Source organism: Ambystoma mexicanum, chromosome 1q (genome assembly GCF_040938575.1).
Source record: "Ambystoma mexicanum isolate Mex_15411 chromosome 1q, UKY_AmexF1_1, whole genome shotgun sequence".
NCBI classification, from domain to species: domain Eukaryota; kingdom Metazoa; phylum Chordata; class Amphibia; order Caudata; family Ambystomatidae; genus Ambystoma; species Ambystoma mexicanum.
The window spans coordinates 1,450,385,922-1,450,404,490 of record NC_090922.1 but is presented as its reverse complement, the minus strand read 5'-3'; the positions used below and the strand labels follow the sequence as shown (position 1 = coordinate 1,450,404,490).

General features: G+C 51.3%; 1 protein-coding gene across 5 annotated transcripts in view; it reads left to right on the top strand.

Moving 5' to 3' along the window:
• Positions 1–18,569, top strand: part of KIF2C (kinesin family member 2C) — a 1,350,025-nt gene that overhangs the window by 659,805 nt on the left and 671,651 nt on the right. For all 5 annotated transcript variants that reach the window (XM_069642340.1, XM_069642339.1, XM_069642341.1 and 2 more), the window contains one exon: positions 11,518–11,680. In XM_069642340.1, coding sequence (XP_069498441.1) covers positions 11,518–11,680 — 163 coding nt within the window. The remainder of the gene's footprint in view (positions 1–11,517; positions 11,681–18,569) is intronic.

The window sequence follows — 18,569 nt, the reverse complement described above, 5'->3', positions numbered from 1 at the left end:
GCAGGGAGTAGGCCAAGAGAGGCCGGCCAGAGAGTGACAGGAAAGGAGGGTGTGGGTGTGCCCATGAGGAGAATCTCAGTCTTGCTGGCATTCAGGCAGAGATCATTGGCAGCACACCACTCCTGGATGGCAGACAGGCAGTCAGAGATGAGGGAGGGAGAAGTGGCTGAGGGTAGCCTGAAAATGAGCCGAGTATCATCCTCATAGCACTGGAAGTTGGGGCAGAGTGCGGCAATTCGATGGGCATGAAGTGCCAGATATTGGTTGAACAGCCAGGGGGATGGAGGAGAGGAAGGACCCGAGTTGAACCTCGAAGGGTCGATCGGAGAGAAAAGACAGCCACGGTAGGGCCTGGCCTGTGATGCCCAGGTTATCACGGAGGCGGTTGAGCAGGAAGGCCTGGTTGACCGCGTAGAAGGCAGACGAGAGATCAGGTAAGATGAGGACACGGGGTGTTGGAATAAAGATTAGAGAGCGGAATAAAGATTAGAGAGCAGGTCTTCTCGGATGTTCAGAAGAGCAGTTCCGTGCTTCTGGCAGCCCTGAAGCCAGACTGGTGGCTGTGGAGACAGCCAACCGATTCAGTGTTAAGATTAAGCTGTGAGATGACCATCACTATGGACTCATCTCTCAAGGGCTGTGGGGCCACCCTAGACAATCACAGCATCTATGGAATCTGGACCCGGAAGGAGCAGGAATACCACCTCAATTGGCTGTAACTAAAGCTGATATGGCTAGCGCTTAAGGCCTTCCTTCCAGTTATTGGGGGCAAGGTCGTCCAGAGTCAGACTGACAACTGCTTCAGCATGTTCTATGTCAACAAGCAGGGAGGTACCAGGTCCCCTGCACTGTCTAGACTCGCAGTCAGCATGTGGGAATGGGCCCTAGAGAACATCTACCTCAGGGCTGTCCACCTTCCGGGGGAATCCAACTCGGAGGCAGACAGGCTCCCTGGGCGACACATTTCAGGTTCAGGTAAACGGCATGACAGCATACACCTTCCCGCCCACACCCCTGATCCACAGGGTGATATGTAAGATAACCGAGTCTTGTCACCTCAGCATCATTCTGATCGCTGCATGGTGGCCAGCCAGGCCATGGTTCTCAGAGCTGCTCAGCCTCTCGGACAGGCCCCCCATTCACCTTCCGATGTGCGCTAGATGTGCTGGGCAACAGGGGGGCAGGGTCATTCACCCCACGCCACTGAAGCTAGCCGTCACCGCGTGGTTCCTGAGCGGGTCGCTCTAGGGCACCTCAGCCTCTCACAGGCTAACCTAGAGATCATACAGGGTGCAAGGAGCAAGGGTACCAGGATCCAGTATAAGAGTAAGTGGAACAGGTTCGGTCACTGGGCAGCCTTTAAGGAGATCGACCCCCTTGAATGTACTTTGTACGACGTGGTGTTCTCTGCGCACCTTGCTCACTCTGGCGTGCAGATGGACACTTGACACACTTATTTGGCAGCTACTGGGGCCTACAGAAATTCAGAGGAAGAGGGCTTTTACTTTTCCAACCCATTTGTCAAGAAGCATTTGATAGATAGGTCTCACCACACTCTACCTGCCCATCAAGAGGCCACATACGGTGTGGGACCTCAACCTAGTGTTGGGCGCACAAATCATTTGAGCCGATGGCGTCCGTGGAAATCAGGCTGGTCACAATTAAGACGGCCTTGCTAGTTGGCCTCACTTTGGCTCGCAGCGTCAGTGAAATCCAGGTGCTGGTTGCCTTGGAGCCCTATACTACTTTCCACAAAGATGAGGCAGTCTTACAGAAACACTCAGCGTTCCTACCTAAGGTACCTTCCGCTTTCCGTCTAAACAAAATAGTCTGCATATGTTCTTTGCTGAATCAAAGGACGCTTAAAAGGTTCTGCACCGCCTCGATGTCAGGCATGCGCTAAAATTCTACTTGGACAGGACCAAGTGCTTTCGCAAGTCGGACGCACAGTTTGTCACCTTTGGCGGGTCAAGGCCTGGGTATCTGGCATCGAAGGGCTCTATAGCACGATGGATGGTCTCGGCCATCCAGAAAGCATGAGGGCAGCATAAGCTACTTCCGGATAACATGCATGCCCATGCAGTCGGAGCCACGGTCATCGCATTCCAGCGGCAGGTCCTCTGGCAAGTCATAAGCATATCGGCCACCTGGTCCACCCCTACGGCTTTCTGCAAGCATTACTGTTTGGACGTCGGCACTAGATCAGACGCTGCTTTCGGACATGAGGTTCTTAGAAACCTGTTTGCTTAAGGAGGGTCTCCTCTCCACCCTGGGGCTACACTCAATTGTAATCGCCCATGCAGTATGGAGGAAAGGGGACGGGACATGAGTAATTAGAAGTTACTCACTGTAGTGACTAACATACTTAGTTCTTGGACCCCTTTCCTTCATGCGTCCCACCATCCTCCCCCATAATAAAACTGGTGTTGACGCGTCTATGGGGTCTGAGGTGTGGCAGCGGAGGACGGAATCAGGGCAGCGCATGCTCCCAGGGCTGTACCCCGCGCACCTCTAAATTTAAAGGGTAAGGTTTTTTCTGGTGCAAAAGGTTCCGAATCCCATCCCTAGGAAGGGACGCCTGTTAGGAAAGATTTCGTAATTGTAGGTAATTTTCCTTCCATGTGGCAACCCCTAAACTTTTTGCTGTTGTTTTTCACCTTGTTGTTGACTTTGCCAGAGAAGTGCAGCCTTCTGCCGCACTCCTCTGGGCTTTCGCTCCTTTCTTACGGGGAAACTGACATGTCCTTAAGACTGTCAGTACCGGGGAACGCTGTTTCCCGTAGTTTCTTTTATCATGTTGCGGCTTTCGTGCAACATGACACAAGAGGGCACTGTAAGCTAAGTTACAGCTCTCTTGGGTCTCTAGCCTTCTACAGGCCCTAGATACTCGTTTAGGATTGTATCTGATCGGTGCAAGAGATTCAGGGACGGGAATGGTGGCAGCCATCGTTTCTTGTGTTTTGAGCTCCTTTTGGCGTTCTAAGCGTGTTTCTCGCGCTTAACCCAAAATGGTGGCCTGGCTCCCAAAATGGCCAGACCACGAGGCTCCTTTGTCCTGTCCGCTGACCGTCTTGCTCCCTTCACCTTCCCCAGGTCGAGCCGACCAGGGTCCTTCCTTATTTGGGCATGTACTTTCCCGCGAAACACGGATGCTTTCGCGGGCTTCTACATGTCTTGTGTGTGCCTCCAAGATGTGGGCTGGGATGTCTGGTCCCAATACACATCCTGGGTGCCAGAGAGTCTAGGGTGGTGTGACTGCCTGGGACCACCGTGGTCCGTGATTGGTCCACGAATGGTGTGAGTGTTGATGAGCGGATCTCCCATTTGGTCCCCTCCGTTTTGGCGCGAAGGGAACCGTGGATAAGAGGGGGCTGGAAACACCACTACCATGTCGATCTCCTGAGTTCTCACGAACGAAGGAATACAGGAGACAAGTATCCTGCAACCAAGAGGCTGGACCGAGGAATCGCTGGTGACCCGCTGAAGGACTTCTCCTCTGCACTGCTGTCGCCTTGTGAAACCCTTTTCACCTTTGATCGAACCAGAAGGCCTGTACTGGTACTTCGACCCTTGGAATAGCGGGAACAGCTATTCTCGGCATCTTCACCATCTCCTGCCAGTAAGCCTTCGGAAGCGTCTCTGGGCCATCCAGCTGACTGACCAGCTTACACGGGAGTCTTGCTCTGTAACCGCCGCCAGGTTGTGTAGTATTTCGAGTCCTTGTCACTCTCACACGCTTTGCACACTTGGCGTTCCCAGGTCTGAAGTGAGTAGTGTACATTTGGCTCAGATACACACGGCCGCTCCGTTGCCCTGCTGTGGTAACAAACTGTGCGGGTTTCTTCGATTGGGACATATTTTTACTCAACACGACGAGGCGTTCCCTGCTCTTCTGAACCTGCCAGCTGCTGAAACTGACGCGGAGAAGCCTGGGTCTGCTTGCATCGGGGACCGGTGAGTAGCGTAGCTAGGATCTGGTCGCCCTCCTGCAGGAGCCCATTGCTTTTCCCCACTGTGTCAAAACAGCATCCTCTTCCGTACTCGCGCTCTGCTTCTGCCCACTGTGGAGGCTGCACTTGAGTCGCGGAACTTGTTCTTCTTCTTTTGTGCACTAAACTAAACTGCCTGACTTCCTTCGAAGAGACTCCCCTTTTGCCCGTTGGCACCAACGTGTGCAGGTACTTTTGAGCACAAGGCTCCACTCTTCGCAGGGCTCGGACTTCCATCTAGTTAGGTGCCTCTGAAGGCGAACTGGGTCTAAGCATTATTTCGCACTGCCTGTTTTCCTTCCCTTTTAGGTGGACTACACATTTCGTGCATATAACGCTTGAGACTGTCGAATTTGTATATATATTGTGTTGATATGGTATGTGTTGGTTTACTATCGTTATATTGTGATTTTCTCGCTACGGTCATTGTTTTAAAGGCCTTGAAATAAATGTGTATATAGTTTTAATATAACAACTGTTTGGAGTAGTTTGTAAGTGTTCTTGCCTTGTGTGCTCATTGCGGCCTTTCAGTCACCCTCACCCCTCTTGAGACCTAGTCTTGACCGCCGCGATCGCTACCTTGATTGGTCTGGCTCGTCCAGAGGTTACCCTGTTCCAAGTAATTAGGTTGGCCTTCTGAACTTCTGCGCCACCAGGACAGAGTTCAGAAATCCGTCTTAACAACGCCCATGCAGCATGGCGGAAAGAGGACAAAGGACACTACGGTGAGTAACTTATAATGTATGTATTAGTTAGGTTTTTGAACTTTTTTGATTTTTGTAACCATATAACAAAAAGCCAGATCAGTGTACAAATGTCATTTGGGTTCAATACTTCTCCAGCATGGGGTCTGGCATGGATTCACATGTTCATGAATGTTCCCCGTCGTCAGGCTGGGAATCCTCGGTAAAGAAAAAATCAGTATCAGTTTCGTTTCTGATCTGTCTTTCTTAGTAACCAATCACTGATCTCTGGGTCATACTGCCCCCAGCCAATGACTGCCCTCTCTCTAAGCCCCGCCTCTGGCATCCATCCTCAGATTTTTACCACACGCTCAAATGTTGGGAGTCCTTGTGCTTTAGCTCTCGAGTTTTTGCTGCGTTGTCGCGCTTTTTCAGGAGATTCTCATTTTTTTTTGGTTTAATCGAGCCTCAAGCTCCACTGTTGCTACTTCAGATAACGGGGACCCGTTTCGGAATTCTTCTACGCCCCTCAAGGGTGAAGTTTTCATCGAGTTTACGCTTCTTGGATGGTTCCGGAAGATCTGCGGCCTAACTCAACGGACATGGCCCAGGACAAGGGAAGCTCAACGCCCGGATCCAAGCTGTTCAGGTGCTGCCCTGGATGCGTATTACAAAACGTTTTCAAGGAGGACGAGCATTCGCGATGTCTCTACTGCCTTCATGAGGACAAGACGCACAGCAGGTGAGAAGGCGAAGAAAAAGTCTGAGCGGGCTTCTAAGTCCTGTGAGGGCGCCCCGGCGACGGGGGCCCAACAGAAGGCCGAGCACTGCGAGTCCGCGGGGCACAGGGAGCGCCGAAAGGTCAGGATCTTTGGCTGCCAGGCAGGGCGCGACGTCGCACGTTCAACCATGAGCCAGCGCTCTGGTTCGGGGAAGAGGAAGTCCGAGAACCCGGGTAAGCTGCTGGAGCGGCCCGGTCGATCTTGTAGGGGGGAGCGAGGCGCTGAACCCCCCCCCCCCCCCCAGGCAAAGGTCCAGGACAAACCTAAGGTGGTGAGGGCTTTGATCCAGCCGGCAAAGGCCTCTATCCAAGTGGTCGCTGTGACCCTGGTGAAGCCGGCTGAGACTACGCCAGTGGAAACAGCCTTTGGGCCCAGAGTATCCCTGCCACCGCAGATGGAATGCTCTTTCCAGCCCATCGTTAAGACCCCTGTGAAGTCCCCGGCAGAAAAAGAGGGCGGGGGGGGGCGGTGGCCATTACAGACCTGGAATCGGCCTCTGAGGAGCTGGTGGAAACCGAGAAGGGCCTCAACGAGAGGTTCATAGACCTCAGTTTCGAGAACGTTCGATCCCAGGGGGCGGTCCCCGCTGACGTGATCAAAGATAGCGACGAAGAGGGCCCAGCGGAGCGGCCATCCCGTCTGTCGCAGCCATTACCCGAGCCCCAGGATAGCTCGGTGGCCATTTTGTTGGCGATCCAATCCTTATGTACCGAGATAAGGACGAGATTACCACGGACCCCGACAGAGGATCCAGAACCATGCCCGTCGGGAAACCCTCTGAACAAGCGGAGGAGAGTCCACCCCTCTGCGCCCTTCGTGCCCGCGAGGCCTGTGGACCCCTCATCCCCCTCGCCGGACCCTAGAGAGGATACAGCGACGGATACAGCCCTCGGGCTTCACCAGCCGACGAAATTGGCTCCTTTCACGCCATGATAACCAGGGCATCCGAGAACTTCCAGCTCTGCCCTGAAGAACAAAAAAGGAAGGGTTTCTTTACCAACGACGAAGAGGAAGAAGGTCCTTGCGGTGCCTTTGCTCGATGACATCTGGGACGAGGGGCTTGCTGTCCTCAAGAACCCTTCCACGACACCCGCCAAGAGGGACAGGTACGAGAAGAAGTACCGAGTCCCTGATGCCGCCCCCTTGTGCCCCAGGGCCCAGCCCACGCCAGACTCTGTCGTCTCGGCAGCAGCTAAGAAGAAAGCAGCGGGTGCGGCGGCTTCAACTTCCACTTCCCTGCCAGACAGCACGGGCAAAAAGTTGGACTCCATGGGACGACGAGTCATCTCGTCGGCGGCGACGATTAAGGCGGCCAATGCCTTGGCGATCGTGGCTCGCTACGACAAGGAGCTCTGGTTCAAGATAGCTCCCCTGCTAGACTTCCTACCTGACGACAAGAGGGCGGAGGCCCTAGAAATTCTGCAGGAAGGCGAGGTGGCGTCGGATCACGCCATAACGGTGGCAACGGACATTGCCGATACCGGATTTCGCCAACTGGGCAACGGAGTTTGCCTCCAACGACGAGGATGGCTCAAGGCGACAGACTTTCGCCAGGACGTTCAGACCAGAGTGTTGGATATGCCGTTCGACGGCAACAACCTTTTTGGTAAGGCGGTGGACGAGTCTCTCCAGGCCATCAAGACCGACTCTGAGACGGCCTGGGCCCTAGGGGTACTTCAAAAACGACGGCTATTTCGGAGCTCCAGGGGGCAGACAGGGTGCCTCCAAAGGATCCAGCAGTGGCTCCTCCACATACCGCCAGGCGGCCCACTCCTCTTCCCAAGAGGCCTACAGAGGTCGCGGCAAACAATGGGGATCCCGCCATCGTCGCCAAGGTGGCAAACCTGCCTCCAAGCAAGACTGACCCGGCCGTGTCGTCGGGCCCCGACCGAAGCACCCCAGTGGGAGGCCGGCTGGCGAAGTTCGTCAGCGTGTGGGAGTCCATCTCCACCGACCGTTGGGTGCTGGACACCCTGGCCAACGGGCACTCGCTGGAATTCCAAAAGGTGCCCCTGCATTCCTCCCGTGGCCAGGAAGGAGCAATACGTCCCTCAACTGCTGTTGGAGGTAAGGGCAATGCTCAAAGGTGCCATCGAGCTCGTCCCCAGGAGGCTCCGGGGCTCCGGAGTGTACTCAAGGTACTTCCTCGTCAGAAAGAAGACAGGCGGTTGGCGCCCCATCCTGGACCTGCGTCGGTTAAACAAATACATCAAGGCGCAGAAATTCAGACTGGTCACCCTCCAGCACGTGCTGGGACAGCTGGAGGAGGGCGACTTCCTATCGTCGTTGGACCTGGAGGATGCTTACTTCCACATCCCCATTCTAAAAGGGCACAGGAAGTTTCTCAGGTTCGTGGTTCAGGGACGCCACTACCAATTCAGAGCCCTACCGTTCGGATTAAAGTTGGCACCCAGGGTATTCACCAAGTGCCTGGCACCAGTGGCGGCGCGGCTGCACATGCAGGGGATCCACGTCTACCCCTACCCGGATGACCGGCTAATCTGGGCAAGAGGGAACTCGCCATCAAACACACAGCGAGGACCGTCCGGCTACTCACTGGACCTGGGGTTCGCCATCAACTACCCCAAATCCCACCTGGTTCCGTCGCAAGTAGCACTGTTTCTGGGAGCAAAGCTCGATACAGTGGGACAATTGGCCTCCCCGTCGGAGGAGAGGACCAGGACCATCTTGGGCAAGGTGCAGTGCCTGTTAGCCACGGACGTGGCCAGGGTGAGGGCCCATCAAGTCCCTCCTATTGATGATGTCCTCATTCATCTATCTTGTACCCCTTTGCAGACTTCGGATGCTTCCGCTACAGGAGTTCCTCGACGCCCGCTGGTTTTAGGCGACGGGCTGCTTCGAGGACAGGATCCCTCTCGACGAGGAGTTCCGTCGGGCGATCCTATGGTGGGGTACCCGTGCTCACCACTACAGGCACAGACTTTCAAACCCCGGCATTTCAGGATACTGTGACGAGGGACACCCCTCTGGAGGGTTGGGGGGCCCACACCGGAGATCTCCACGCAAGAGGCCTTTTGCTCCCGGAGGAGAGGTCTCTCCACATCAATATTCTGGAGCTCCGAGCAGTGTTCTGGGCGCTCAAGTCGTTCCTTCCGTCCCACAAGGACAAAGTGGTGAGGATCTTCACCGACAACACCACCACGATGTTCTACATATGGAAGCAGGGGGGCACCAGATCCCCAGCCCTATCCAAGGAGGCACAGGATCTGACACTGGGCCGTCGCCCAGAGGATGTTTCTGGTTCCCTTCCACTTGGCAGGAATAAAAAACACCATCGCCGACTTACTCAGCAGGGAGCTGCGCTCGTGCCATGAGTGGGGAACTACGGCAGGACAAGGTGGATCGGCTCTTTCGACGATGGGGCAAACCCCGGATCGACCTTTTCGTGACGGCGACGAACTCCAAGTGCCAGAGGTTCACCAGAAGGTTCCTGCAGCCGAGGAGCATGGGCAATACTTTCTCGTTCCCCTGGGACGGCCTGTTTCTATACACGTTCCCTCCCTTGCCGTTGCTGCTCTGCCTCATCAACCAGCTCAAGAAGTCCAGGTGCAGAATGCTCCTCGTCGCACCGGGGTGGCGGAGGCAGATCTGGTTCCTGGACCTGCTGGACTTGTCAACGTCCCCACCAGTCAAGCTGCCGGCGTACGCGGATCTTCTCTCCAGAGAAGGGGGCGCCATTCTCCATCACGACCCACAGTCGCTGAACTTGCAGGCCTGGCTCCTGCAGCACTATAGTTTGGAGGGTACGATATCCCGCCTGACTGCAGAGAGGTTCTTGTAAAAGCCAGGGCGTCCTCAACTCTAAAGTGTTACGGTCATAAGTGGAAGAGGTTCTCTGTCTAGTGCCGTGCACAGAAGATTAACCCTCTGCGGATTACGGCCCCTCAAGTACTGCCGTACCCTCTGTCGCTGGCCAAAGCTGGACTGGCTCACGCCTCCATCAAAACACATCTGGCTGCCATCTCCCGATATACCAGGACTACGGCACGGGCGTCCTTGTGGTCTCATCACCTGGTGAAGGAATTTATGAAGGGACTATTCCGATCGTTCCCGCCGGTGAAGGCTCCTGCCCCGGCATGGGAGCTTAATGTGGTGCTGACCAGGCTCATAGGGGGGGGGGGCCCATTCGAGCCTATGTATTCGGCGCCTTTGAAGTTCCTGTCATGGAAGACCGTGTTCCTCGTGGCCATCACCTCCGCACGACAAGTGGGAGAGATCCAGGCTGCAAGCTTCCATACTTGACTTTTCATGACAAGAGGGTGGTGCTGAGGACGCGCCCCTCCTTCATGCCCAAGTGCCATCGGACTTCCACCTCAACGAGCCCTTGGTGTTACCAGTTTTCTTCCCGTCGCCTTCGACGCCGGCCGAGAGGACTTTGCACTCGCTGGATGTAGCTATTGTGCTGAAGTTCTACGTGGACCGCACGAAGAGTTTTCGGAAGACGTCACAACTGTTTGTGAACTTTGGGTCTGTGAATCAAGGGAAGGCTCTCTCGAAGACTTCCATTTCCAGATGGCTCTCCGGCTGCATCATGCACTGTCATTGGTTGGCAAACCAACCGCTGCCCTGCCGTCCGAGAGCCCATTCGACCAGAGCGATCGCTGCTACTACGGCGTTCCTGTCTGGTGTGCCCCTGCTGGACATCTGCAGGGCTGCTACGTGGAGGTCGACGCACACCTTCACAAGATTCTACTGCGTCGATCGGGACTCCAGGGAGGAGTACAGGGTCGGCCAAGCAGTGCTGCGCAACCTGTTCGTCTGAGGTGAGCCTGGTGAGGAGGTTAGTATTGCTTAATGTTGAATTTGGATGTAATGCTTAATGTTGAGCCTTTGCCACCTCCCGTGGTTGTGCATGTGTATACTGCTATGTATTCTATTCATGAGCATTTGAATCCATGCCAGACCCCATGCTGGAGAAGGAACAAGTTACTTACCTGTAACTGTTGTTCTCCAGCATGGGTCTGGCATGAATTCACATGTGAATCCTCCCACCTACCCCTCTGCGGCTCTTCACTTGGTCATACTGCCACTTTGCGTGCTACCAAATCTGAGGATGGCTGCCAGAGGCGGGGCTTAGGGAGAGGGCAGTCATTGGCTGGGGGCAGTATGACCCAGAGATCAGTGATTGGTTACTAAGAAAGACAGATCAGAAACTGATACTGATTTTTTCTTTACCGAGGATTCCCAGCCTGACGACAGGGAATATTCATGAGCATGTGAAACCATGCCAGACCCATGCTGGAGAACAGTTACAGGTAAGTAACTTGTTCCTTGGCTGGACTCGCACGCAACAATGAATATTTTAAGAGTGCCGCATCACAAAGTGTTCAAACTCTTTCATATCAAACTATCAGCATATTCTTTTAACTATCTAGATTAGTTTTTTTCTATTCAGACACACTGTACATAACACCAGACTTCTCCATCCTTTGAATGAAGCTCGACTGCTCTGCCCTAGCTCTCCATAGTTTCGTCAAGCTTTTGGTTAACGCCCTGTCTTACTCTTAGGATGGATGTTTCTCACCCCTCAACATAGGGCTGTAGAAAATCCTAGCATTGACAGTGAACCTATTTTTTAAAATCAAAAGTATAGATTCTGTATTTTAGTGTAAAAGAACCCTACTTTTGTATGTCTAATACTTTTTTGATTGCCGATCACATATACCTGAAGCTAGTTCCTGGACATTGTTTAAAGATTGTACGAACCTGCCTACTGATTTTTGTGTAAAAGGCAATTTTATTTCATGCTTTAATTTTGTTGGTTGTTTTCAGGTTATGTGGGACCACTCAATCTTCCTTGCTAGCCCATAAATGGTTGAAAGTAACCTTTAGCCTGTTTGCCCACCAAGAAAGTTGGTTACAATGTGGAATACATGTCAGTGTAAGGCTCTTAGACTAGGGGTGTCTTTATAGCTTCAGGTGCCTGCTATATTATGCCAGTGATGTCTCACTAGTTGTGCATAATGCGCTAAATACCTGAATTTTCAAAAAATAAATTTCTATTTGTGCTATTAATGTTCTTAAACCTTTTGCCTTCTTCAGAAATAGCTAAAAGAGAAATTGATGTGATATCTGTCCCAAGCAAGAGTGTCCTCCTCGTGCATGAGCCCAGGCAAAAAGTGGATCTTACCAAATATTTGGAGAACCAAGCGTTCAGATTTGATTTTGCTTTTGACGAGACTTCTTCAAATGAAGTTGTGTACAGGTATTTCCATACTATAAACATTTATTTTACTGTTTCTTGCAATATTTGTGTTTTCTTTTTTATTTTTCTGAGATTTAAACTGTCCCATGCTGCGAAGTAAGGAACACCAGCACTTTTATTACTTTGTGCAGAAAAATCTTTTTTGTGACAACAATTGTAAAGAAGTTAATGTGTAGAGTAAACATTAAGGTTCTGATTGGGTGCTAAGAATTGGACAGTGGTCGGACTAGGGCAATGAATGGTATTCGACAATTGACTGGACAGAAAAGCGTTTTGCAGCACAAACGAGTGTAATGAATTTTGAAGCAGAGAGATATGGACATGTTTGCTGAGTGTGTATAGGGGTGATTTGGCCCAACATGGTCATCTGGATTTCTGTCATTACAGGTTTGCATAATGAAACCTGCTTAAATGTTCCCCACAGGGTACGAAATTGATGGGGGAATGGAGCTATATCTCCTGCTTGTAGCCTAAAACCCTAGTTGGCTTGACACCAACAGCTGCCAGGAGCTACATTTGGCTTTTCCGGTCAACTGTTGAGGAATAAACACGCCTATGTGAATTGAACTCTGTGTTTGGGATAATCTAGAACTCAACATTAGGACACAGCCATACAACATTTAAAGCATGAGGGGTGATGGATAAATGGACAAAATACATCTTATGTGGGAGTAATATTAGCAGAATGCCATGTATAGCTCCTTGTTCCCAAGTGGTAGCTCCTGGTTAATGATGGGTTCCCAGGAGCTACTTTTTCCTCCTGCTTATCCAAACTTAATTTCGAAGGGATTGTGTCCTCCGACGTATTCCTTCTCTTTGATAATTCGTCTCCAGCTTTCTGGCCTCCGATATTTTTTCTCTGTAGAGGGCGCTGCGCGTTGACGTCTGATGTCCCTCGACAGCCACCGTATTGGCGCCGACTTCACCATGCCCATAAAAAGCCACACGCGGCGTCCGTTGCTCAATTCTGTTTTTCCGCGCTTCGTGGGGCCTCGGAATATCGTTGCTCAGTTCAGTCAGATAAACGTTCTATATTTACTCAAATACCAACTCGTTCTCGATGGCTTCTTCATCAGAATCGACGACGCAGCGGTCCGGCTTAAATGTCGAGACTGCGGTTAAAAAAAATGTCTGACAGATCCACACAGGATCTGCTTGTGGTGCTTGGGAGCCGAGCACCATTGTTCGGAGTGTGAGGACTGCATGTCCATGACGGCGAAAGCCTTGAAGGAGCGCAAGGCGAAGCTCGAGAGAGGTAAGTCGGTCAAAACCTCCTCGAAAGTTTCTTCAGCTGAGTCGAGGCATTAGTCTCCTCGCTGTTGAAAGCATTCCCATTCTAGATCTCGAAGTAGCTCCCACCATTCATCGAGACACTCAAGGACGAGACGTTGAAGATCCCCTTCCTCGTCTTCTGTTTCCCCAGAAAGGGTCTCCTGCCCCACAAAACACAGCTCTCAGGCTGAGTGGGAGGAATTCAGGAAGAAAATGCTAAGCGTCTTCGAGAAAGCGGCCTCGACCCCCTCGAAGACAGCTGAGGGTGATACCCCGGGGGAAAAACCCAAAAAATCAAAACGCCGCCAGTCGATGCACCCGGCGAAGGAGTCCACCCGAGAGCGCCACGGGCCATCGGGTAAGAAGGCATCACCTTCGCCGTCGACTATCATCCCTTTGACGCATGGATCGGCGCCATCGACGCCGTTGTCGAAGGGTTCTTCGACGCATCGGTCGATCCACTCGACGCCATCTTCGACACTGATGAAAGAGAAAACCACGGCTACTTCACAGCCAACGGTGATACCTAGAGCCTCCAGCACTACGCCGAGACGGTCGTCAACCTCCTCGAGTAGGATCCCGATCCTCTCGAGTTCGAGGCTTCTTCCAGTTTTCTCGACGCCGTTCTCGGCGCCTCCAAAGCCTGTTACATCGGTGTCGATGACATCAACGTTTTCTTGCCAAATAATGACGAGTTTGGCTCCTTCTGCCTTAGAAATGGGTTTTACACCATTTCCGAGGTCCGAGTACCCCGGATTATCTTCAATCTATGAAGAAGGGGAGGATTCTGACCAGGAAACCTTTGTGTTGCTGAGGACCACACTACCTGTTTCAGAGGATTTTGCCTCTGAGGAAAGAAGGTTGAAAGACCTACAGGAATCATTACATGAGGCAAGTGGGCTGGACACTTCCCCAGAAGTGGAATTTGTTAAACCAGACCCAGGGGAACATACTGAAACACCCTATAGAACCCTGATGGCAAGGATTATTGAATTTATGGGTTGGTCTGCGCCTTCACCTGTTTTTCAACAGGATGACCTGACAGACATATTAGACAAAGGTCCACAGGAGGATCCTGTGCTCCCCTTTCATGCAGCCTTACAAAGAAAGATTTCATCTAATTGGGAAACTCCTGAGGTTATCCCTGCAGTCAAGATTATCAGCCAAGTATAGGGTAGCTGCGGCTGACCCTGAATACTCATGAAAACACCCGACTCCAGAGAGCCTGGTGGTTCAAGCGGCAACTTAATCAAGCAGCAGGTCCGCTTACCCTACTTTCCCACAGGATAGAGATGACAAAAGGTACGATTCTATGGCAAAAAAAGTATTTTCTGCTTGTAGTATGGCGTTGAAGTCCATCAACGCCACCTGTACTCTCGCCAGGTTCAGTCACACACTGTGGGACTGTGCTTAATCAGCGGCTGACTGCATACCCAAAGGAGAGGAAAGGGAAGCCTTAACATTATTAAAGATGGCAAAGATGCCATGTGAGAGTCACTTCAAACTGGCATCGATTCCGCTGACAGTATCAGCAGGGCCATGACGGCAAGTACGACAATCGGCAGGCATGCGTGGTTGCGAAAGTCTGGCTTTGCTCCAGATGTACAGGCCAGACTTTTGAATATGCCCTTTGACGGCTCTTTCTTTATTCGGTAAAAAGGCTGATGACAGTCTGGAAAAGTTGCAGACATCTAAAGCGGCGGCAAAATAGTTAGGAGCTGCAATCCGCCAAACTCCTTTCATCTCCTAGAGGTTCCTGAGGGTCGAAAAGTCCTTTCCCTATTCCGCATTTTGGGAAAGGCAGAGGACAGCCGGCTCAAAGAGCCTAAAGGAGATCCACCCGAGGGGGATGGGTCAAAAGTACTAAAGCCGCCGCAGCAGCAGCAGGTGCCTCTTTACCCTCGGCATCTGCATCAGCCACCCCAAACCACTCTGAGGTCTTTCCACACAACACCTGTAGGGGGCAGGTTAACTAACCATCTGACAGAATGGCAGGCTATAACGTCAGATGCTTGGGCATTGGAGACTGTTGGTCGGGGTTACTGCCTACCCTTTATACACATCCCTCAGTCATCCTCCGGGGCACAGCGCTCTAAAAGTTCCAGATCTGCTCCTCTTGTAGGAACTTATAGACCTGCTAGAGAAAGGTGCCATAGAACCGGTACCTGTAGTGGACAGGAACAAGGGCTGGTACTCCCCCCCCACTCCCCCCTTCTTTCTCATACCAAAGGACGACGGAGGACTGAGACCCATCCTGGACTTACGAGAATTGAACAAGTTCCTCAGGAAGGACAAATTCAAGATGGTAACTCTCTCTCTCAGATCCTTCAGGCCCTCCAGCTCTAGGACTGGCTGGTATCTCTGGACCTTCAGGATGCTTATTTCCATGTGCCAATCCATCTCAAATACAGGAAATATCTGAGGTTGGCAATTGGCGACTCTCATTATCAATTTCGAGTTCTACCATTTGGGCTGACCTCCGCCCCGAGGGTCTTCACCAAGCTAATGTCAGTAGTGGCTGCGAGTCTGAGGGAAGGGATTCACGTCTACCCCTACCTGGACGATATGCTGATCAGGGCTGTATCTTCGGAACAAGCTCAGATCCAGCTAGATTATGTCTGCCACTTCCTTCACAAACTGGGCTTCTCCATCAATTTAAAGAAATCAGAGAGTCCAGTTCATTGGCGTGGTCCTGGACACTTCCCTGGGAAAAGCCTTGCCACCAGAGGTGAGGGCTCAAGATATTCTGCACATGGTCAACTTCCAAAATGCCCAACGTCTCCCAGCCTTCGACTTTTTGAAAGGAGAGCTGTTTTGGCAACCATGGCCAGAGATAACAGTAGTCACAGACTCCTCACTCACGGGGTGGGGAGCCCATGCCAACGACTTGACCATCAGCGGTCGTTGGTCTCCATCGGAGTCCAGACTACACATCAACCTATTAGAGTTGAGAGCGATCAGACTAGCGCTGAAAGCTTTCCTGTAAACAGTACAGGGGAGAAATGTCTTGATAATGACGGACAACACTGTGGCCATGCACTACCTCAACAAAAGAGGCGGCATAGGGTCACTGCCACTGTGCAGAGAGGCAATGCAGCTCTGGTTTTGGGCACTTCAGGAAGGAATCTGTATCGGCAGTCCACCTAGCCGGAGAGAAGAACTTGACAGTGGACGCTCTGAGCAGGCAGAGCACAGTCTCCCACGAGTGGGAGCTAGCTCAGGAAGCCCTTCAAGATATCTTTGCCCTTTGGGGAACCCCTCAGGTGGATCTGTTTGCCACAAGCAACAACAGGAAGTGCGATCTGTTCTGTTCAAGGGAATTTCCCCCGAGAGGAGCTGTAGGGGACGCGTTCGTAGTGGACTGGGAGTTCCCACTCCTTTACGCGTTTCCACCAGTCCGTTATTCCTCAAATGATCAGGAGGTTGAGAAAATTCTGGAAAACCATGATCCTAATTGCCCCGGACTGGGCCAGGAGAACTTCTAGATAAGTCCATCTGCCCTCCAATCTGTCTTCCACTCAAAGAGAATCTTCTCTCGCAGAAGGGAGGTCAGGTTCTCCATCCAGACATCAGAACCCTCAACCTTCACGCTTGGCTTCTGAAAGGGTGAGGTACAAGGATTGTACCTCACCCTGATGACGTCTTGGAGGTATTGCTTTTGTTCAGAAGGCCAGCAACAAAGTCTTTATACCGCTGCCGTTGGAACAAATTTTGCAGCTGGTGTAGAGAAGTGAATATTGACCCTTTCATGTTGTGCACCAACTGTTATCGTTTCTACTCTACTTGGCAAACTCAGGCCTTCAAGTTGGCACTGCAAAAGGCTTTCTTGCAGCGCTTTCAATCTTCAAGCGCACTGCAGAGGAACCATTGTATTTCAAACTACCTCTAGTAATACAATTGCTCAAGGGATTAACTAATGTTTATCCTCCAAGACCATTCCAAGTTCCCTTATGGGACTTAAATGTAGTCTTAAACTTCCTAATGGGTACTCCATTCGAACCACTCCACTCTTGTTCGCTGAGATTTCTCACACTTAAAACTGTCCTATTGGTAGCACTAACATCTGCTAGGAGGGTGAGCGAGCTACAAGCTCTTGTAAACACCCCCCCCCCCCCATACAATTTTCCATAAGGACAAAGTTGTCCTACAGGTGAAGCCTAATTTCCTCCCAAAGGTTGTTTCTGAATTTCATATTACTCAGAAAATTACCTTACCTCGTTCTACCCTCCTCCCCATCCGGGGAATGAGGAAGAAAGGCTACATAGGCTGGACCCAAGGTGAGTTCTGAACTTTTACATCAGCAGACTGGCTAGGATTAGGCAAGCAGACCAACTGTTTGTAGGATACTCGGGTCACAAGTTGGGACTACCCATAACAAAACGGACCATTTCCAGGTGGATTATTTTGGCCATTCTGGAATGTTACAAACTGGCAGGGAAAGAGCCACCCCATAATCTTAGGACTCATTCAACCAGGGGTATCGCAGTCTTCGGCCCTCCAAAGAGGGGTACCGGTCCGAGACATATGTGCGGCTGCCACATGGTCGTCCGCACATAAGTTCACAAAATTTTACAACCTGGATTCCTCCACTAGTGAAGAGACCAGATTTGGAAAAGCCGTATTACATGCGGTTCATTCCTAAAAGGGATACATGACATTATTACTCCCACCTCCAATTACATGCCACTGCTATGGGAGTCTATCAAAGATGAGGAATACGTCGAAGGACACAATCCCTTCGAAGAACAAGTTACTACTTGTAACGTTCTTTCGATGGGATGTTCCTCCGTATTACTCATCGCCCCTCCCATCCATCCCTGCAGTAATACTTCACTTGTGGTTGCAGCTTACGCTCCTGCACGGTCAATAACCAATTCAGGCATGACTTATCTTATGCTACAAAACGGAACTGAGCAACGGAAGCTGCATGTGGCTATTTATGGGCATGGTGACGTCGGCGCCGATGTCGAGGGACATCGACTCGGCGGACGACGCGCAGCGCCTCTACAGAGAACATTTCCGAGGCCAGCAAGCTGGAGACGACCTATCAAAGATAAGGAATACGTCGGAGGAACATCCCATCGAAAGAACGTTACAAGGTAAGAAGTAACTTGTTCTTTGATCACTGCCCTGGATAGCAGAACAGTGGGTTTTACAGTTTTACAGGGGATTAATGCTTTGTGGGTGATCTCCAATTTTTGTATCTGGTTCAATTAGGCATACACAGAGTTATTACATCTTTCATTAATGACATTTAAAAAAAATGTTTTGTTTTATTGAACTCCTTCCTCCCCCCACCTCCCTCCACCCAACCTCCTGTTAGGCAGAAACCTGGGCAGTTCCCTTGGGGACCACTGCAAAAAGTTTAAGACTACAGGTGTTGGCAGTAATCCCAATTGGTAGCAGTCTGCCCCACCCAGCTTTACCTGATAGCTGTGGCTGAGCAGTCAGACTTCTCTCAAGAAGAGTTAGGCAGTATATAGAGAGTATACACTTTAGGGCTAAAAAAATACAGTAGTACAAGCAAACACTGACCAGAGCTTTGGTATAAAAGTATATAATTATTCATTTAAAAACACACTTGTACAAATACACTGGCACTAATATGTCGAGCAAG